At 41.9% G+C, this 22,745-nt stretch overlaps 2 protein-coding genes across 5 annotated transcripts in view; one reads left to right on the forward strand and one right to left on the reverse strand.

Moving 5' to 3' along the window:
- The window catches only part of GCSAML (germinal center associated signaling and motility like), a 55,687-nt gene extending 54,963 nt beyond the window's left edge, over window positions 1-724 (reverse strand). For 2 of the 4 annotated variants that reach the window (XM_074019755.1, XM_045390605.3), the window contains exon 1: window positions 156-724. In XM_074019755.1, coding sequence (XP_073875856.1) covers window positions 156-448 — 293 coding nt within the window. In that variant the 5' untranslated portion in view covers window positions 449-724. The remainder of the gene's footprint in view (window positions 1-155) is intronic. The other 2 variants (XM_045390610.3, XM_074020619.1) reach the window with 1 other exon arrangement.
- Window positions 384-22,745, forward strand: part of OR2B11 (olfactory receptor family 2 subfamily B member 11) — a 68,137-nt gene continuing 45,775 nt past the window's right edge. The window contains exon 1 of the mRNA XM_015429893.4: window positions 384-531. The gene's annotated coding sequence lies outside the window, so the exon portion shown is untranslated. The remainder of the gene's footprint in view (window positions 532-22,745) is intronic.

Here is a 22,745-nt window from a genome sequence, read left to right on the forward strand (position 1 = left end):
CGCCCGCTTTGGCCTCCCAAAGCGCTGGGATTGCAGGCGAGCACCGCGGCGCCCGTTCCCCACCGTTTTATTAATGGATGCCATTGTGCAGTGTTTTCCTGAAGAGAAAACGCTTCGCGGACGACACGGAATCACCGGTGAGTGCTCCCGCCTACCTCCATGTCCTCCCGCGTCCAGCGGCTGCGGGCTTTCCCGCGAGCCTTCCCCAGGGCGCCTTTCTAGTCTTCTCGGCGTGTGGGTGAGGGAATTGAGCGGCGGTGACAAGCAGCTGAAGCGGGTGCGGTGCTCGTGCAGACTGCGGCGCTGTGGAAAGAGTTGCAGCCGCGCGGAAAGGCCGGGCGCTGAGACCGCATGCGCAGCAGTGTGCCGACCCCGAGGGGCCCAGGCCAAGTCGCGCGAGAGGCGCGATAGGACCGCGAGGGTGGCCGGGGAAAGCCAGGCCTTCCATTTGGCCGGTCTACGCGGAAATGCAGTGTTGGCCGGCGTCACACACACGAAGTGGCTGAAGCGGCGGTGACCCCACCGCCCCAGGTACGTGTACGCGGCGACCTCAGGGCGAAACAGCAGCCCTCGGAGCCGGCGCGGCCAGGCCAGACCCGGAGCCAGAGGCCTCAGAGGGCCGCACCTCTGACCCCCGCGGGCCATGGATTTGCTTGAGCCCCCCGAGGTTAACCAGCACTTGGGGGAAGCTGCGAGTGCAGTGGCAGGAGCGGGAGGAGGGCCCGGGCGCGGAGGAAGTGGGAGTGTTTAGTGGAGGCGCCACCAGCGAGAGGAGGAGGTTGGTGCAGTTGCCAGTAATGGCCAGAAAGTAAAAGGCCCTGCCGACCGCAAACAGGACCGTCTTCAGCTTTGGCCTCTCCAGAACCCCAGCAGAATGGCGTCTCCCCGCGAGCTCTCACTGACCCTCCATCACCCGTGGTCTCATTTGCCTGTTTAGAGAGGTTCACGGGCGCAGTTGAGAGGTGACAATGTGCTAGCAGCCCTCACTCTCAGCGCCTCCGCGGCCTCCACGCTGGCGGCGCTTGAGGAGCCCTTCAGCCCGCCGCGGCACCGTGGGAGCCTCTCTGTGGGCCGGCTGAGGCCGGAGCCGCCTCCCTCTGCTTGCGGGGAAGTGTGGAGGGAGAGGCGCGGGCGGGAACCGGGGCTGCGCGCGGCGCTTGCGGGCCAGTGTGAGTTCTGGCGGGCTCTGCGGGCCGCACACGGAGCGGCCGGCCGGCGCCACAGGCCCAGGGCAGTGAGGGGCTTAGCACCCGGGCCAGCAGCTGCAGAGGGTACGCGGGGTACCCCAGCAGTGCCTGCCCGCCGGCGCTGTGGTCGAATTCTCACGGAGCCTCAGCCGCTTCCCTGCGGAGCAGGGGTCGGGACCCGCAGCCCGCCATGTCTGACCTCCCCGCCTGAGGTGGGCTCCCATCCCGCCGGAGCCTCCCCGACGGGCGCCGCCCCCTGCCTCCTGGCGCCCAGTCCCATGGACCGCCCAAGGGCTGAGGGGTGCAGGCCCGCCTCGGGAGTGGCGGGCGGCTCTGCCTGCAGCCCCCTACAGGATCCACTAGGTGAAGCCAGCTGGGCTCCTGAGCCTGATGGGGACTTGGAGAAGTTTTGTATCCAGCAAGAGGATTGTATGTGCACCAATCAGCACTCTGTATCTAGCTAATCTGATGGGGACTTGGAGAACTTTTATGTCTAGCTAGAGGATCCTAAATACACCAATCAGCACTCTGTGTCTAGCTCAGGGTTTGTAAATACACCAATCAGTACTCTGTGTCTAGCTCAAGGTTTATAAATACACCAATTGGTACTCTGTATCTAGCTAACTCTGTGTCTAGCTAACCTAGTGGGGACTAAGAATTTTTCTGTCTAGCAGTGTCTAGCTCAAGGATTGTAAACGCACCAATCAGCACTCTGTAAAATGGACCAATCAGCAGGATGTGGATGGGGTCAGATAAGGGAATAAAAGCAGGCTGCCCCAGGCAGGAGTGGCAACCCGCTGGGGTCCCCTTCCACACTTTGGAAGCTTTGTTTTTTTGCTCTTTGCAATAAATCTTGCTGCTGCTCACTTTTTGGGTCCACACTGCCTTTATGAGCTGTAACACTCACCGGGAAGGCCTGTAGCATCACTCCTGAAGCCATGACACCATGAACCCACCGGGAAGAATGAACAACTCCAGACTTCCTGCCTTTAAGAGCTGTAACATCAGGAAAGTCTGCAGCTTCACTCCTGACAGGGAGACCATGAACCCACCAGAAGGAAAAAGCTCCAGACACATCTGAACGTCTGAAGGAACAAACTCTGGACACACCATCTTTAAGAACTGCAACACACCGCGAGTGTCCGCGGCTTCATTCTTGAAGTCAGTGAGACCAAGAACCCACCAATTCCGCACACACAATGATTAGAAAATGGCACGTGTTGTTCTGTACTCAGTGCTGAGGATCCATTCCACCACCCACAGTTTTTAGCAAGTCTCTCTTGCCTGCTGATTATCTAGCACTGAAGGGCAAGACGTTAAGTAAAGATATTTGTGAAGAGAAGGAAGCTAAAACTTTTTTCTCAGCACTCTGATCTAGTCAAGCAAGTTAACTGGATAGACTTTTAAAAATAAAAATTTTTTAAATTTTTTTGTTCTTTTCAGAAAAAAGTAAATAATATAAAAACCAACGTTTTGTCAGAATCTACTAACCATGAACCAATTTCTCTGCTACTGGATACAATCTCCTAAAATTTGTGGAACAATAGCTTCAATTAATATGATCAGCTCTCACGTTTCCACATTTTACACTTCTGTGTTCCAATGATTTAAAATCCACTGCATAAAGAGTATTGTCTCACACTCTGTGCCAGCCTTGCACTGTGAACTGCAGGTTTGGACAGGAAAGAGACAAGACACCTAGTAATAAGTTACCCACAATACCTGTACATTTTGGGGAAAATAGCCTGGGGGCCCTTGAGAATAAGGTAGCCCTAAATTCATTTTCCTCTGAATTGTTAAAGATTTGGTCCAGTCTTCTTACTCAGTGATTAGTCTAACATTATCCAAAAGAACAGCTTTGTGCAAAGGTGAAAGGATTTTCTTCCTTGCCATGTCCACTCGCAAAAGAGCAGAAAAGCAAGGAATGTTCTTTTGTGCCTTTCCAGTCAATATTATACAGTGCCCAGAGATCAGTTAAACAGAATAATCAGGATCATTGTAGAGGTTTATTTTGGTAGTGTGTCTTATGACCTGCACTCCTTCAGTGAAAGCAAACTAAATGTTCACATTATTAAATAGACACCCATCGAGTATTTGGGCTGGGAACATAGATCTCACCTATAATTAAGAAATTAACTGAAAAAAGGTATTTTCTATATGTCAACAATTAAATGTTGGCTGTACGAATATAATTTTCTACTATCGCTGGTTTTGGCTTGACTCAGCTGCTGAAGTAAGGATGCAGTGTAAACAGAGGGTTACAATTACATCCCTCTGGTTTTCCAGAGCTCTGCTGTACAGGTACAGGATGTGTCCATTTGAGGTCTAATCTGAAAGGACTGTAGACCTTAAACTCAGAAAAGGGTTACTGTCTGATCTCTAGCCGTATATAAAGTGCAATCAGATCGGGAGTTTTTTAAAAAAACAGTCAACATGAAAGTTATAGAGAAACCAGTTTAAGGGACAGTTTAGAAACTGAATCTATTATGAGCATGTTGTATCTGCAGATATCATCATGAGAATACACATCTAGAACTAAACTAAGTCAGCATGAATTGGAACTTGAAAGTTGTAACATGGACACAAGGAATCATTTACTCAAGTTGTTTGATACTCATCACCTGTGTTCACTAACTGCACTGTCACAGACCTAGGGTCCAGTATCTTTTAAATGTCTAAACTCTAAACCAAAATCCATAATGTCAACACAGGACTACAAATTGTCTTATGTCATTTAGAAAAGAAGGAATGAGAGATTAGGAATTCCTGTATGTGTTTTCAGAAATACACAAGAAGGAGTGGTCCTGCCTTATTGACATGAGTGTTCTTACTGTAGGTGGCAAAACACACCTGTTCTTGTAGTTTTCAGGCCTTCAATTCACATCGGATCATCTATCACTCATTGTACCACCCTACCCTCCTCTGCCATTTTTGCTGTCCACCTAATAGCCTAAACATCATACCCTAAATGACAATATTCTGGTCCTTCTTTGGGTCTCCTCCCCCCTCAACCAACAGATAGCAGTCTTATCAGCTAACTATGTGTAGGTGTGGTCAGTGTAATAAATGTGCTTCCTGAGTCTGATCATTGCTATGTGATACAGCTTGGATTTGTGTCGCCACCTAAATCTCATGTTGAATTGGACAAGGGGCCTAGTGAGAGGTGACTGGATCATGGGGGCAGATTGCTTCCTTGCTGTTCTCATGATAGTGAATGAGTTCTCACAAGATCTGGTTCTTTAAAAGTGTGTGGCACCTCCCTCTGCTCCTGCTCCATCATGTTAAGAGTGCTTGCTTCCCCTTCGCCTTCCACCATGATTGTAAGTTTCCTAAGGCCTCTTAGTCATGATTCCTGTTCAGCCTGCAGAACTGGGAGTCAATTAAACCTCTTTTCTTCATAAATTGGCCTATCTCAGGTAGTTCTTTCTAGCAGTGTGAGAATGGAATAATACACTACGTCTATTAACACAGGAAGCTGTTGGACCTACAAGGACCTCATCAAGGTACAGAGTTATTATATATTAATCAGTTACCATTCATTTTTCTTAAACATTTTAAACTGTATTTCTAAATATATTCTTGCAGATTAAAAATTAAAATTACTGTTGCAGTGCCACAATGTGTCAACCACAAACTTCACACAGGGGAAAAGTCCTTGTCTTCAGTTACTTTGTCAGAGATTTGAAAGGCTTTTATTCATTTTCCACGCTCTCATTACTTACCTCATTATCTGGCTGCCTTGTCTGGTGGCTCCTTAGCTTTCATGTGGTTCATAGTCCACATATTCTGGTTCTGGGATAGTCAAATGGCAGCATTTTAAAAATAATGACATTGACACAAAGGAAACACATCCCATACTCATGGATGGGTAGAATCAATATCGTGAAAATGACCATATTGCCAAAAGCAATCTACAAGTTCAATGCAATTCCCATCAAAATACCACCTTCTCTCTTCACAGAACTAGAAAAAACAGTCCTAAAATTTATATGGAACCAAAAAAAAGCCCACATAGCCAAAGCAAGACAAAGCAAAAAGAACAAATCTGGAGGCATTATGTTACCTGACTTCAAACTATACTATAAGGCAGTAGTCACCAAAATAGCATGATACTGGTATAAAAAATAGGGACATAGACCAATGGAACAAAATAGAGAACCCATAAATAAAGCCAAATACTTACAGCCAATTGATCTTTGACAACGCAAACAAAACATAAAGTGGGAAAGGACACCCTATTTAACAAATAGTGCTGGGATAATTGGCAAGTCACGTGTAGAATGAAACTGGATCCTCATCTCTCACTTTATAAAAAAAACTCAAGATGGATCAAAGACTTAAATCTAAGACCTGAAACCATACAGATTCTACAAGGTAACATTGGAAAACCCATCGGCTTAGGCAAAGACTTCATGACCAAGAACCTAAAAGCAAATGGAACAAAAAGATAACTAGATGGCACTTAAGTAAACTAAAAAGCTTCTGCATAGCAAAAGAAATAGAGTTAACAAACAACTGACAGAGTAGGAGAGAGTCTTCACAATATATAACACATCTGACAAAGGACTAATATCTAAAATCTACAAAGCACTCAAACCAGTGAGAGAGAAAAAAAGTGGGCTAAAGACATGAATAGACAATTCTTAAAAGGAGATATCCAGGCTGGGAGTGGTGGCTCATGCCTGTAATCCCAGCACTTTGGGAGGCCAAGGTGGGCGGATCAAGAGGTCGAGATCAAGACCATCCTGGCCAACATGGTGAAACCCTGTCCCTACTAAAACTACAAAAATTAGCTGGGCATGGTGGCATGCACCTGTAATCCCAGCTACTTGGGAGGCTGAGACAGGAGAATGGCTTGAACCCGAGAGGTGGAGGTTGCAGTAAGCCAAGATCACACCACTGCACTCCAGCCTGGCCACAGAGTGAGACTCCATTTAAAAAAAAAAAAAAAAAAAAAAAACGTGGGTGGGTGTGGTCACTGGCAAGTTGGCCGAATAGGAACAGTTCTGGTCTGCAGCTCCCATCGACATCAACGCAGAAGGCGGGTGATTTCTGAATTTCCAACTGAGGTACCCAGCTAATCTCATTGGGACTGGTTAGAAAGTGGGTGCAGCCCACGGAGTGTGATCAGAAAGAGGGTGGAGCTTTGCCTCACCCAGGAAGCGCAATGGGTCAGGGAAATCCCTCTCCTAGCCAAGGGAAGCTGCAAGAGACTGTGCCCTGAGGGATGGTGCACTGCAGCCCCAGGTACTACGCTTTTCCTACTGTCTCTGCAACCCACAGACCAGGAGATTCCCTCGGGTGCCTGTGCCACCAGGGCCCTGGGTTTCAAGCACAAAACTGGGTGGCCATTTGGGCAGACACCAAGCTAGCTGCAGGAGGTTATTTTTGTACTCCAGTGGCACCTGGGATGCCAGTGAGACAGAACTGTTCACTGCCCTGGAAAGGGGGCTGAAGCCAGGAAGCCAAGTGGTCTAGCTCAGTGGATCCCACCCCCATGGAACCCAGCAAGCTAATACTGGCTTGAAATTCTCACTGCCAGTACAGCAGTCTGAAGGTGACCTGGGATGCTTGAGCTTGGTAGGGGGAGGGGTGTCTGCCATTACGGAGGCTTGAGTAGGCGGCTTTCCTCTCACAGTGTTAAAACCACCAGGAAATTTGAACTGGGCAGAGTCCACCACAGCTCAGCAAAGACACTGTAGCCAGATTGCCTCTCTAGATTGCTCCTCTCTGGGCAGGGCATTTCTGAAAGAAAGGCAACAGCCCCAGTCAGGGGCTTATAGATAAAACTCCCATCTCCTTGGGACAGAGCACCTGGGGGAAGGGGTGACTGTGGGCACAGCTTCAGCAGACTTAAACCTTTCTGCCTGCCAGCTCCGAAGAGTGCAATGGATCTCCCAACACAGTGCTCAAGCTCTGCTAAGGAATAAACTGTCTCCTCAAGTGGGTCTCTGACCCCCATGCCTTCTGACTGGGAGACACCTCCCAGCAGGGGTTGACAAACACCTCATACAGGAGAGCCTGTTCTGGCATCTGGTGGGTGCTTCTCTTGGATGACACTTCCAGAGGAATGAACAGGCAGCAATCTTTGCTGTTTTGCAGCCTCTGCTGGCAATAATGAGGCAAACAGGGTCTGGAGCGGGCCTCCAGCAAACTCCAGCAGACCTGCAACAGAGGAGCCTGACTGTCAGAAGGAAAACTAACAAACAAAAAGGAATAGCATCAACATCAATGAAAAGGATGTCCACACAGAAACCCCATCCGAAGGTCACCGACGTCAAAGACTAAAGGTAGATAAATCCACACAGATGAGGAAAAACCAGTACAAAAGGCTGAAAATTCCAAAAACCAGAATGCCTTTTCTCCTCCAAAGGATCACAACACCTCACCAGCAAGGGAACAAAACTGGACAGAGAATGAGTTTGATGAATTGACAGAAGTAAGCTTCAGAAGGTGGGTAATAACAAACTCCTCCGAGCTAAAGGAGCATGTTCTAACCCAATGCAAGGAAGCTAAGAACCTTGAAGAAAGGTTACAGGAATTGCTAACTAGAATAACCAGTTTAGATAAGAACATAAATGACCTGATGGAGCTGAAAAACACAGCACAAGTACTTCTTGAAGCATACACAAGTATCAATAGCCAAATCGATCAAGCAGGAAAAAGGATATCAGAGATTGAAGATCAACGTAATGAAATCATGAAGTCAAAGAGAAAAAAGAATGAAAAGGAATGAACAAAGCCTCCAAGAAATATGGGATTACGTGAAAAGACCAAACCTACATTTGATTGGTGTACCTGAAAGTGACAGAGAGAATGGAACCAAGTTGAAAATCACTCTTCAGACTATTATCCAGGAGAATTTCCCCAACCTAGCAAGACAGGCCAACATTCAAATTCAGGAAATACAGAGAACACCATTAAGGTACTCCTCGAGAAGAGCAACCCCAAGACACATAATCATCAGGTTCACCATGGTTGAAATGAGGAAAAAATGTTAAGGGCAGCCAGAGAGGAAGGTCGGGTTACCCACAAAGGGAAGCTCATCAGACTAACAGTGGACCTCTCTGCAGAAACCCTACAAGCCAGAAGAGGTTGGGGGGCAATATTCAACATTCTTAAAGGAAAGAATTTTCAACCTAGAATTTCATATCCAGCCAAACAAAGCTTCATAAGCAAAGGAGAAATGAAATCCTTTCCAGATAAGCAAATGCTGAGAGGTTTTGACACCACCAGGCCTGCCTTATAAGAGCTCCTGAAGCATGGAAAGGAAAAACCAGTACCAGCCTCTGCAAGAGCATATCAAATTGTAAAGTCCATCGACACTATAAAGAAACTGCTCAGCTAATAGCTGGCAGAATAACCAGCTAGCATCATAATGACAGGATCAAATTCACGTATAACAATATTAACCTTAAATATGAATGAGCTAAATGCCCCAATTGAAAGACACAGACTGGCAAATTGGATAAAGAGTCAAGACCCATTGGTGTGCTGTATTCAGGAGACCCATCTACATGCATAGACACACATACACTCAAAATAAAGGGATGGAGGAATATTTACCAAGCAAATGGAAAGCAAAAAAAAAGCAGACGTTGCAATCCTAGTCTCTGATAAAGCATATCTTAAACCAACAAAGATCAAAAAAGACAAAGAAGGGCATTACATAATGGTAAAAGGGATCAATGCAACAAGAAGAGTTAGGTATCCTAAATATATATGCACCCAATATAGAAGCGCCAAGATTCATAAAGCAAGTTCTTAGAGACCTACAAAGAGACTTGGACTCCCACTCAATCATAATAGTAAGAGACTTAGATTCCCACACAATAAACTGGGGAGACTTTAACACCTCACTGTCAATATTACACAGATGAATGAGACAGAAAATTAACAAAGATATTCAGGACTTGAACTCAGCTCTGGACCAAGCGGACCTGATAGACATCTACAGAGCTCTCCACCCCAAATCAGCAGTATATACATTCTTCTCAGCGCCTCATCACACTTATTCTAAAATTGACCACATGCTTGGAAGTAAAACACTCCTCAGCAAATGCAATAGAACAGAAATCATAACAGTCTCTCAGACCACAGTGCAATCAAATTAGAGCTCAGGATTAAGAAACTCACTCAAAGCCACAAAACTACATGAAAACTGAACAACCTGCTCCTGAATGACTCCTGGGTAAATAATGAAATTAGGGCAGAAGTAATAAGTTCTTTGAAACCAATTAGAACAAAGACACAACATACCAGAATCTCTGGGACACAGCTAAAGCAGTGTTTAGAGGGAAATTTATAGCACTGAATGCCCACAGGAGAAAGGAGGAAAGATCTAAAATCGACACCCTAACATCATGATTAAAAAATAACTAGAGAAGCAACAGCAAACAAATTCAAAAACTAGCAGAAAACAAGAAATAACTAAGATCAGAGCAGAACTAAAGGAGACAGAGACACGAAAAACCCTTCAAAAAATCAATGAATCCAGGAGCTGGTTTTTTAAGAGATTAACAAAATAGATAGACCACAAGCCAGACTAATAAAGAAGGAGAGAAGAATCAAATAGACACAATAAAAATGATAAAGGAGATATCACCACTGATCCCACAGAAATCCCACAAACTACCATCAGAGAATACTATAAACACCTCTATGCAAATAAACTAGAAAATCTAGAAGAAATGGATAAATTCCTGAACACATACATCCTCCCAAGACTAAACCAGGAAGAAGTTGGATCCCTGAATAGACCAATAACAAGTTCTCAGATTGAGGCAGTAATTAATGAGACCCAGGTCCAGATAGATTCACAGCCGAATTCTACCAGAAGTACAAAGAGGAGCTGATACCATTCCTTCTGAAACTATTCCAAACGGTAGAAAAAGAGGGACTCCTCCCTAACTCATTTTGTGAGTCTAGCGTCATCCTGATACCATAATCTGGCAGAGACACAACAGAAAAAGAAAATTTCAGGTCAGTATCCCTCATGAACATCAATGCAAAAATCCTCAATAAAATACTGGAAAACAAAATCCAACAGCACATCAAAAAGCTTATCCACCGCGATCAAGTCAGCTTCATCCTTGGGTTGCAAGGCTGGTTCAACATACACAAATCAATAAACATAATCAATTATGTAAACAAAACCAATGTCAAAAACCGCATGATTATCTCAATAGATGCAGAAAAGCCCTTCAATAAAATTCAACACCCCTTTATGCAAAAGACTCTCAATGAACTAGGTACTGATGGAACGCACCTCGAAATAGTAAGAGCTGTTTATGACAAACCCACAGCCAATGTCATACTGAATGGGCAAAATCTGGAAGCATATTTGAAAACTGGCAACAGACAAGAATGCCCTCTCTCACCACTCCTATTCAACGTAGTATTGGAAGTTCTGGCCAGGGCAATCAGGCAAGAGAAAGAAATAAAGGGTATTCATATAGGAAGAGAGGAAGTCAAATTGTCTCTGTTTGCAGATGACATGATTCTGTATTTAGAAAACCCCATTGTCTCAGCCCAGAATCTCCTTAAGCTGATAAGTAACTTAGCAAAGTCTCAGGATACAAAATCAATTGACAAAACTCACACACATTTCTGTACACCAATAATAGACAGCAAACCATGAGTGAACTCCCATTCACAATTGCTACAAAGAGAATAAAATATCTAGGAATACAATTTACAAGAGATGCGAAGGACTTCTTCAAAGAGAACTACAAACCACTGCTCAGAGAAATCAGAAAGGACACAAACAAATGAAGAAACATTCCATGCTCATGAATGGGAAGAATTAGTTCATGAATATAGCCATACTGCCCAAAGTAATTTATAAAAGAATTCAATGCTATTGCCATTAAACTACAATTGGCATTCTTCATAGAATTAGAAGAAACTATTTTAAAATTCATATGGAACCAAAAAAGAGCCCAAATAGCCAAGACATTGCTAAACAAAAAGAACAAAGCTGGAGGTACCACACTACCCAACTTCAAACTATACTATAAGGCTACAGTAACCAAAATAGCATGATACTGGTACCAAAACAGACACATAGACCAATGGAACAGAATAGAGAACTCAGAAATAAGACCATACACATACAACCATCTGATCGTTGACAAACCTGACAAAAACAAGCAATGGGGAAAGGATTCCTTCTTTAATAAATGGTGTTGGGAAAACTGGCTAGCCATATGCAGAAAACTGAAACTGGACATCTTCTTTACACCTTAAACAAAAATTAACTCAAGATGGATTAAAGACTTAAACATAAGACCTAAAACCATAAAAACCTCAGAAGAGGATCCAGGCAGTACCATTCAGGACATAGGCATGGGCAAAGACTTCATGACTAAAACACCAAAAGCAATGGCAACAAAAGCCAAAATTGACAAGTGGGATCTAACTAAACAAGAGTTTCGGCACAGCAAAAGAAACTATCATCAGAGTGAACAGGCAACCTACAGAATGGGAGAAAGTTTTTGCAATCTATCCGTCTGACAAAGGTCTAATATCCAGAATCTACAAAGAACTTAAACAAATTTACAAGAAAAAAAAAACATCAAAAAGTAGGTGAAGGATATAAACAGACACTTCTCAAAAGAAGACATTTATTTGGCCATCAAACGTGAAAAAATTTCATCATCACTGGTGATTAGAGAAATGCAAATCAAAACCACAATGACATACCATCTCACACCAGTTAGAATGGCGATCATTAAAAAGTCAGGAAACAACAGATGCTGGAGAGGTTGTGGAGAAATAGGAATGCTTTTACACTGTTGGAGTGTAAATTAGTTCAACCATTGTGGAAGACAGTGTGGCAATTCCTCAAGGATCTAGAACCAGAAATACCATTTGACCCAGCATCCCATTACTAGGTATATACCCAAAGGATTATAAATTATGCTACTATAAAGACACATGCACACATACATTTATTGCAGCAGTGTTCACTGCTGCAATGACTTGGAACTAACCCAAATGCCCATCAACAATAGACTGGATAAAGAAAATGTGGCACATATACACCATGGAATACTATTAAGCAATAAAAAAGGATGAGTTCATGTCCTTTACAGGAACATGGATGAAGCTGGAAACCATCATTATCAGCAAACTAACACAAGAACAGAAAACCAAACACCACATATTCTCACTCATAAGTGGGAGTTGAACAATGAGAACACATGGACACAAGGAGGGGAACATCACACACGGGGGACCTTCGGGGAGTGGGAGGCTAGGAGAGGGATAGCATTAGGAGAAATACCTAATGTAGGTGATGGGTTAATGGGTGTAGCAAACCACCATGGCACATGTATACGTGTGTAACAGACCTGCACGTTCTGCACATGTGTCCCAGAACTTACAGTATAATAAAAGTAAATAAAATTTTACATAAATGCATAAAGTCTAGCATAGCTAATATAATGAAATGTCAACTATAATTCCAGCTCAAAGAGCACGCCACAAAATTATGAAGGCCTTTCCACCAATCTCTAAATATATGTCCTCATAATATTACGTTTCTATTTCTTCGTGAATAATTTCCTGATTTTAGCTATGATTCAGTGATAGTAAGATGGCAATCATGAGGAGAAAATCCTGCCTCATTTCACCACTCACCTAAGTCTTAAGTAGTCACTTCTAATGCAGCTGAATAATAGATACTCACCCAGCTAAGTCTACGAATTGAATCCATGTATGTAAGATAAGGCCCCCAAGGAGTCATAATAAGCTGGGAATGCCATCAGCTCATCTTCCTTCAGGCTCATATTTGTCACTGTCACTTGTGGAAGCAGGACAGCACTGGCACTGGGATTGTTAGAAACAGGATATCAAAGAGAAAACTAAACTTCTCTAATTTTTGGAAAACAGCAGATTAGAAACAGATGGACTCCAATGTTTTCCACGTGTGAGGTAATTGTCCCAGGTAGCCTTGTTCAGATGGGTGGTCTGGCCTCACTTCTTGTCAACAAAACAGAAGTCAAACAATATTTCTACCTTCCAAGAGAATAGAACATAATGTCAGATTTTCTCATGGATTTCCACTAGTTCAAGGAAGTTTCATGGCCTTCATTTATTTCTTCTGCAGAGGTCTCAGGATCACCTAGAAATATAAGATACTTCGTTGGAATTTGGAAGATACCTCCTGCTCCAAAACTACTTCAAAGATGTGCTCTTTTTCCCTGGGAACAGAGCCCCAAATCAAGGCATCTGGCGTGGGAAGCATAATGTAGGCTGCTTTTCACCTCTCACATATTATGGTGTATTTATCATGGGTAGAAATACTCCATTGCAGGCAGCACTGATGACTGAGATGCACACTGTCCTCCTTTGTAAACCTTATTTTAATATAAATTTCCAGGAACCTGTGTTTGCCATCCCATCCCTTTTTCTCCTCTACTGTTTCTAGTCATTGGGATGTTTTATTTCACAAACTAGAACACCCACTTCTTGGCAACAGACATACTTTTTCTTTGTGACACCCACCAACCAAACCTGAAATACAACTTTAACTTTAACCTTAACCCTGATTATAACTGCCACATTTGTGATTCTTTTAATTAAAAAAAAAAAAAAAAAAGCTTGATGTTATAATGGTAGCTTTTCTTCCCATAAACCTATATACCCTTGCACAGAGCACCACCTCAACCTGTTTGGGTTTGGCATGGTGTGTTCCCATGCATTGTCTTTGATTCTGTAATAAACAAGTCTTCCAGTTGGCCTCATTTAGGACACCTTCACCCTCAGACTTCTACTTTCTGCAAGTACGATTCTGCCTAAACTCTCTGACTGGATCCATTCTATCATTAGCTGCCGTAATTACAACCTCAGTACTCAGTCTTTGTTGTTTCTTAGCTCTTAATTTGTTCATTTAATTGCCTTACTTGAAGTTTCTCTATTTCTTCTTTTTAAACTTTCTTTAGCCAGTGCTCACAGAAAAAAAGAAAAAACTGTCAACTAAGAATCCCACACCTAGCAAAGCTATGTATCAAAATTTGAGGATTGCTTGAGTTCAGGAGTTCAAGACAAGCCTGGGCAACATAATGAGACTTCACCTCTGCTAAAGATAAAAAATACATATATTAGCCAAGTGTGATGGTGTGCACCTGTAGTCCCTCAGCTACTTCGGAGGCTGAGGTGAGACAATTGCTTGATCTCAGAAGATCTAGGCTGCAGTGAGCTGTGATTGTGCCACTGAACTCCAGCCTGGGTGACAGAGTGAGGTCCTGTCTAAAACAAAATAACAACAACGAACCTTAGGGAATCTCACAAAAATGTAGTTTTGGTCAATTTTTCCTATTTTAAGTTCCTGATTTTTCCTTACATTCTAAAGCAAAGGACAATGAAAGCATTGATGAGACCTAGGCTGGAGGAGCCTGCCCTAGACTTAACATATTACCTCTGGGCAACCCCTGCAAAATCTCCAGAGACTTATACGGTGAGGAATAAGCCAATGTCAGCATCTCCGAAAAGATTTTCACTTTAGGCCTTCCTGAAGCAAGAGCCTAAGAGAGTTGGGATCTAGCAAGTGCACATTGTGCTCTCTTAAGCATTTCCAACCAAGCATTTCCCACCTGGATACAGGGCTGTCTCTAGGATGTGGGTGCTTGGTTACCAGAATTCTAAGTTCTGTTGGGGTCTGTCACCAAGGAAGTAAGATCACTTTTTCAAAGTTTCATCCTCTGGGCTCCTTGCTTCCGTAAGACCTACCCCAAGGCCCTGCTGGGCCACTGACTGCTCACTATCCCTGCATGTTAACTCTTTACCTGTGTGCAATTATGCAAACACAGCCCTCAGTTCCCTGGAAAGACCTGAATACAGCCAGGGCCTCAGGTGTGAGGTCACAGATGTGGGTAAGAACCTACTCTTTCTTACAGTTCTGTGACACTAGCAAAGTTATTGTGGGTTTAGGGGCCTTTCAACACGTACAGTGGGTAACATGCCAGCATCTTCTTCCTAGGGAACTCTTCAGGTGTGTATGAGATAAAACTTGTAAAACTCATAGTGTGGCATCCCATGTAGATAATACACACACTTAGGGATAAAGGAACTATAAGAAGGAATGGGAGGTAGCATAGAGTACACCTCAAACAGGCCTGTATCCAGCAATGTGATATTGGAAAGTCGCTTCCCCTCTCAGCCTCATTTTTCATCCTGCATCAGTAAGAGTTTGAGATGAAATGGAATTCAGAGAGTGTCATCCTCTGACAGTACTCCTTTCAGTGCCTTCTCATTATATTCAGAATCAGACCCATGTCCTTCATTTTGGCCTATGTGGTGGGCAAGGCTTACAGGAAGGCTCACAATACTAAGGGGTTAGTGACTCACTTCTGACCAACAGAATGCAACGGACGTAATGGGATAACACTTCTGTCTTAGGTCAGGCTATTATAGCAAAGATAGACTGAGCCACTTATCAACAACAGAATGTTCTTTCTCACAGTTCTGGAGGACAGAAGTTGAAGATCAGAACGCTAGTGTGGTTGGGCTCTGGTGAGAACCCTGTCTTCTGAGTTGAAGACTGTAGACTTTACATTGTATTTTTACCTGACAGATAGTGGAGTAAGGAGCTCTCTGGGGTTTCTTTTATAGAGCTGGTAATCACATTCATGAGGATTCAGAACCTAATTACCTCCCACTTCCTAGCACTGTTACACTGGGAGCTAGGATTTCAACGTACACAGTTTTTGGAGGGGAAATGTTCAGTCTATTGCAATTCTCATTATGTTATTATCAAAAAAGCTGTCATTTTCTCCTAGTCACTTCTCTGTTTCCTCTCTCAATCTCTCTATTTCTCTCATCTACTTACTCTGTCCAGTATTTTATCCCTCATTCTCTGCCTGTGTCTTTGTCTTTCTCTGTCAATATGTAATTATCTCCCTGTCTTTCTGCTGTATTCCTCAAATTCAGAAAGCAAGCTCCAGTGTTATGAGCTGCCCTAGGCAGAGGCCTACACAACAGAGAATGAGGGAGTGCCCAGGCCCCAGGAGACACTCAGGCTCTCAGTCCACACTGAACCTGGACAGTACCCACGTGAGTGTGCTTGGAAGCCAATCCTCCCACAGCCCAGCTTCAGCTGAGAACACAGCCCCAGCCTCATGGAGCCCCATGTGGAGGCAGCCAGCAAAGCGGTGTCCAGATTCTGGTCCACATAAATCATGAGATAGTAAGCATTTGTTGTTTAAAGGTGCTAAGTTGGGGACAATGTTGTCAGAGAGAGGCAGATCACTGTCTTCTTCCAGGCCCCAGAGTCATCCTCCCTCTTTTCTTCTCTCCCCCAGGCTCCCTCTAGCCCACACCGGCCTCTTTCTCACATCCTCGTCATCCAACGTCACCTCTGCCTGCATGTCTCTGCACCAGGAGTGGCGTCTCCCTGACATACTGTTCCCAGACTTGTGTAGGGCTGGCCTTCTGTTGTTATCCTGGTCATGGCATAAATGTCACCTCAATGAGGCATTTGGGTCCCTCGAATGCCATGGCTCCCCTGCCCTCCCTCCCAACATCTTACTTTATTATAGCATTTACTCTTCTTTTATATGTACTTGCTTTAGTGTTTTTGTCCATATATCCTCAGACTGTGGGCTCCCTGAGTGGGGGAAAGGGCAATACAATCATTTCTCAGCACCACATGCTGGGCCCACCAGGGCGCTTGGCATAGGTTTAGTTCTGTAGCAGGGTTGCTGAGTGAATAAATGAGGGAATGTCTAATCTCCTTGTCTGCTTCTGATCACCTCATAATAGTATATTTGTTTCTTTTAAGAAACACAATAATCAGAGTTGATAGTAAAACAAATGGCAAAATTAAAATTTCTGGTTTCCTGTTGAGTATTTATGATAGCTTTTATTATATAATTATTCCTGATATTAAGATTTTAAGTTTTACAACTTTTACATAATTTGATTTTTTTTTTTTTTTTTTTTTTTTTTTTTTTTTTTTTTTTTTTTTTTTTTTTGAGACGGAGTCTCGCTCTGTCGCCCAGACTGGAGTGCAGTGGCCGGATCTCAGCTCACTGCAAGCTCCACCTCCCGGGTTCACGCCATTCTCCTGCCTCAGCCTCCCGAGTAGCTGGGACCACAGGCGCCCGCCACCTCGCCCGGCTAGTTTTTGTATTTTTTAGTAGAGACGGGGTTTCACCGTGTTAGCCAGGATGGTATCGATCTCCTGACCTCGTGATTCGCCCGTCTCGGCCTCCCAAAGTGCTGGGATTACAGGCTTGAGCCACCGCGTCCGGCCGTTTTTTGTATTTTTTAGTAGAGACGGGGTTTCACTGTATTAGCCAGGATGGTCTCGATCTCCTGACCTTGTGATCCGCCCGTCTCGGCCTCCCAAAGTGCTAGGATTACAGGCTTGAGCCACCGCGCCCGGCCCATAATTTGATTTTTAATGAAAACCTGTTTTATTTAACTTTGAGTTGTGACAATAAATTTTATAGTCTATCTCCAAATTCTTCCATAGTTTAATAATTTTATTGTTTTTATGAATGATTTTGACCCTGATATTTATTTTGGAAAGCGGAATTCTACATGTTTCCTGTCTTTATCTGTCAATTCCAAAGGTATGGCACAATGCTGACCACCAGGTCAGACCAAATCACATTTTGTCATCTAGGATTTCGCATCTGATGTTTCAATTAACAGGTGTACAAGTTGATATGTCCAGCAAACCTGGGCCATATGTGCCCTAAAGAATTCTAAATCATTTGATTAATATTTTATTTCCTTGTCTAGTTTTTAAAAATTGTTCATTATAACTACTTAGTTCATGTATGACTCTGAACTCGTGCACTAGATTTAAATTCTGCAGTTGCTCACATATCTGGCTCATGGTAAAGATGGATCTTTAGATGGAACAAATAATTTGAGAATTTATGACGGGAAAATAATTTCAGGACAGAAAGCAAGAAGGAAAAGTCAATGGTGGGGCAGAAGAAGAGAGAACAGAATCATAAGAGACAGGAGGGAGAGCTGCATGCCAGGAGGCAAACGAAGGACAAGAAAGGGAAAGATTTACTAAAAAATGTGTCTAGTTTTTGTTGCTTCTGATTGTAAAATTTTTCATCTTTAGCCACAGAATATTTTAGTGGAGCAGTGTTTGATTCAGGATTTCATGTAGAGTCCTCTGCCTACCAACTAAAAATACTGCCCATTGGACCCAAGGAATCTTTGTTTTCCTAAAATGCCACTCAAAGGAACAATGTTTCTCTGGTCAACATTCGTTAGTGTGGCCATTAAAGGTTCAAATAATTTTTGATGAAGTAATGCTATTCAGAAAAATAAGCATAAGAATTGTAATAAAAATATATATGTACCAATAGTTTTATCCTAAAATGAATAGTATTTAGAGTACAGTTTGTATGTAATTCTGTGCACCTAATGTCTAGGCCCCAATGCAATCATTGGCCATATCTTAAGGCAGAAAAAAGCCTATGACCCTAGTGGGTGTAAAACCATAGAAAACATGCTCTGATTAAAAATGTTTTCTTAAGACAAAAAAAAAAAAAAAACGAATAGAAAATGTAACCAGTTTCATAGTAACTGACAGCAATGTTTATCCAAATTGATGCTGATCCAGTGAAAACCACTAACTGTCCTCTCTGTGAGGCTGGCTCAAACAATAGGCTCAAAGGTTCTAGGCCTATGGTCTACCCTCAGATTATTCTTCTATAAAATAACTTTAGGCATCATAAAACATAACAGTAACACAAGGATAGCACAATGGGATGAAGATGACCTGATTCTACCAAGAATGTCAAAGAAATGGGGTCTACAAAGTCTAGGTACCAAACTCAGAATAAATAGCTGTAGAACTCAATAGAAAGAGAACAGAGTTCACCTCTTGCGCTGGCTTGCCACATCATCATGCACTTGACAAGTCAGGAAAAGCAAGGCAAAGGGGACCTTCATGGATGGTGCACATAGTCAAGGCTGTCACCTATGGGAAAATATATCTCAGTGGAATCTTCATGTGACCATGAAAATTAGCAGACCATCTGAGGTAAATGCCCTATTCAAGTGTACCATTTTAATCTTTATACCATATTTTTACTCTACCTTTTCTATGTTATATACACAAATGCTGACCATTGTGTTACAGTTGCCTACAGTATTCAGCACAGTAACGTATTGCACAGGTTTGTAGTTTAGGAGCAATAGGCTATACCATATACTCTAGGGGTGTGATAGGCTATACCACCTAGGTTTGTGTAAGTACATCTTACGATGTTCACACAACAATGATATTACACAATGGTGCATTTCTCAATACATATCCCATTATTAAAAATGCATTATTGTATAAAAATAAAATTGATGTTGAAAGAGTGAAATTGCTATCTATTGTTTCATAACATATAACCCCAAAATTTTGTGGCATAAACTCACAGTATTTATTACCTAATTGAGTTTCTGTAAACGAGTAATTCAAGAACAATTTATCATGGTGGTTGTGCCTCTGGATATCTCATGTGGTTACAGTCAGATTTCAACTGGGGCTGTCATCCAAAGGCTTGACCGAAAGTAGAAGATCCACTTTCAAGTTTGCTCACACTCACGGCCTGTGAGTTGGTGGTGTTTGTCATTGAAGGCTTCAGGTTCTCTCCACATGGATGTTTTTGTAGGGCTGCTTGGCTGCTTGATTATTCTCACCAAATAGTTGTTGGTTTCTTCCAGCGTGAGTGGCTTAGAAAAAAGGAAAGCATAAGGGGCAAAATCTTTGATGACCTAGACTCAGAAGTCACACATGGTCACTTCTGTCACATTCTATTCACAAGAAAGGATGCTGAAGCTGGACATACCTTCAAGAAGAAGAGAATTAGGGTCTATGAAAGGACTTCAATAAGTTTGTGAAAAAATGAAAGTAAAACACAAAAGTAAAATACGGAAACTTTATTTCTCAACACAAGCTTCATCAAGTTCAAGACACATTTATAAGCAATAATACTGGCCTTTAGTCTATCCCTACAAAAAACTAAGGTCCTGGGAATTTAACCATGTCGAGACAGTCTTTTTTATGTTATTAACTGAAGAAAAATGGGTGTCCTTTCAAGTTTTTTTTAAATCAGAAAAGAAAAAGGAAATTAGTGGGAGCAAAATCAGGGTTATAAGGTGGATGCCTAATAATTTTCTATTGAAACTCTGGCAAATTTGTCTTTTTTTGATGAGAGGAATGAGGAGGAATATTGTTATGGTGGGGAAGAATTCTCTGGTGAAATTTCCTGGAAGTTTTTCTTCTAAAACTTTGGCTAACTTTCTCAAAATACTCTCATAATAGCATGTGTTATTGGGGTTCTTTTGTTTTGGGCCCTGTAGAAAGTCTTGAGGATTTCACTGGAACAGCTGTGTTTGACCTCCTCTTAAAATTATTTGAAGAAATGCTTCAGGATCTTGATTCCACTTATGCAAAATATCAGTTGAAAGCTCTGCTCTTGCTGCAGTTGATCTGGGAACAAGAGTTTTTGAAACTATTGAGTGGAAAATTTTTCAAAATTGTGTAAATTTAACCAATTGAGATGGCTATGGTGTTGGCTGTTGTTTATGCTATTGTTACTCCTAAAGCAGGACATGAACAAGATTTTTTTTTTCTGGTGAACTAATGTGAATTGTCTGCCACTGCAGGCTTTGTCTTCAATATCTTATCATCCCTTCTTCAAATGAGTTATTCATTTGTAAACTTGCGAATGTTGGAGGGCATTGTCCTCATAAACTTGTCATAAAGAACCAGTGATTTTACTGTTTCACCTAAAATTGCCATAAATTTGATGTTTATTCTTGCATTAATTTTGGCAGAATTCATGTTGCTTTAATAGGACCTCTTTTCAAATTGGTGTCTTAGTTTTCTTATTATAATTCCTCAAATTAGATCCTGTTCAGACATTTTATAACAAGTTAGTACAAGTTTATTTAGGTGTAAAATATTTCTGAAATCTATGCATGGTTTCTTCATAATATGCATTTCCCATGAACTTTTTGAAGATACCTCATACTTTTTGAAGAGTTTCAAATAATTATTGAACATATTTTTTAACTACCACAAGAAAATTATCTATTGCACAGAATTTCAGATTTATCAAGTTTGTGATAAGTATAATAACCAATGGAGTTACCAGATGGGCAGCCTAGCTATTGAAATAGAATTGGAGTTAAATGATTATAGAGGTATTCAGTAAAGACCTGCAGGCATTGAAAAATCATTTTAAAATTTAGAATAAGAGAACAGGATTAGATGTACCATTTAAGAGGAGGAAGAAGAGAGGAGAGATATCAGAAAAAATAACAGAGAAGGACCAATAATGCAAAATGTTATGTAAAATTTAAGGACAGCAAAGCCTTTGCTGTTCTCCACAGGAGGACTGACATTTCCTTGTCAATAGTATCACTGAAACACCTGCTTGCATTTCCAACATCCTGTCTTTGTGAAGCAGGGTTTTTTGCAGTGACAGCAGCCAAGATTACGGAGCAGACTGGACATAAGCACCACATTTCGGGTGTCACTGTCTCCCATCACTCTCTGATGGAACTGTCTAGTTGCAGGAAAACAAGCTCAGGGATCCCGCTGATTCTACATTATGGTGAGTTTTATATTTCATTATATATTACAATGCAATAATAATAAAATAAAGTATGCAATAAATGTAATGTACTTGAATCATCCTGAAACCGTCCCCCTGCCCAGTCCATGGAAAAGTTGTCTTCCATGAAACCAGTCCCTGGTGCTAAAGATTGGGGACTGCTGCAATATAGGAATAACAATGTAAAGAAAGGAAAACACGAAATCTATCACATCTTTAATAATATATGCACTGAAGGTGTACAGAATACACTAATTACATTCATTCATTTAAGTATCAACCAATACCTACAAACCACATACAAATGCTTGGACTTGTTTTAGGAGAACAGTGAACAAAAAAGCAAGAGAGACAGATAGTATATTAAAAATATACATGTATGATTATCAAAGCAAGACCCCATCTCTATAAAAAAAACTACACACACATCAAATGGTAATGAGTATAAGAAAAAAAATAAAGAAGACTGAGAGGAGAAAGAGACAGGTAAGTCAATTGACGTAGAATGATCAAGGAAGATTTCTGCAGTCACGGTAGTTACCATCGCAGGTTTTAGAATCAGACAGATGCCAGTTTTAATCCTGGCTCTGAGCGTGTTATAGCTGGGTGTCCCATGGGCAATTTATTCCACTTTTAAATCTCAGTTTTCTAATTTCTAAATGTTTATTACATTATTAGAAATAAAACTGCATGAACAAACATAAACATACATAAAGAAGCACAGAAAAATGACTATATAATGAATCTAGAATAATGATTATAAAAATGAAGACAATAAAACTGCCAAACTTATTAGGCAATTCTAAAGATTAGAAGATAAATATACATACAGAATTTAGCATGTCGTGTAGCATATAGTTAGCCCATGGTAACTACAGTTATTATCATCATATTACTAAGGGAAAATATGTATCATACTTCGGCATTTAAAAAGCTGCAAGACATAATTTTTCAAATTATGCAAATA

This window comes from Macaca fascicularis, chromosome 1, assembly GCF_037993035.2.
Source record: "Macaca fascicularis isolate 582-1 chromosome 1, T2T-MFA8v1.1".
NCBI classification, from domain to species: domain Eukaryota; kingdom Metazoa; phylum Chordata; class Mammalia; order Primates; family Cercopithecidae; genus Macaca; species Macaca fascicularis.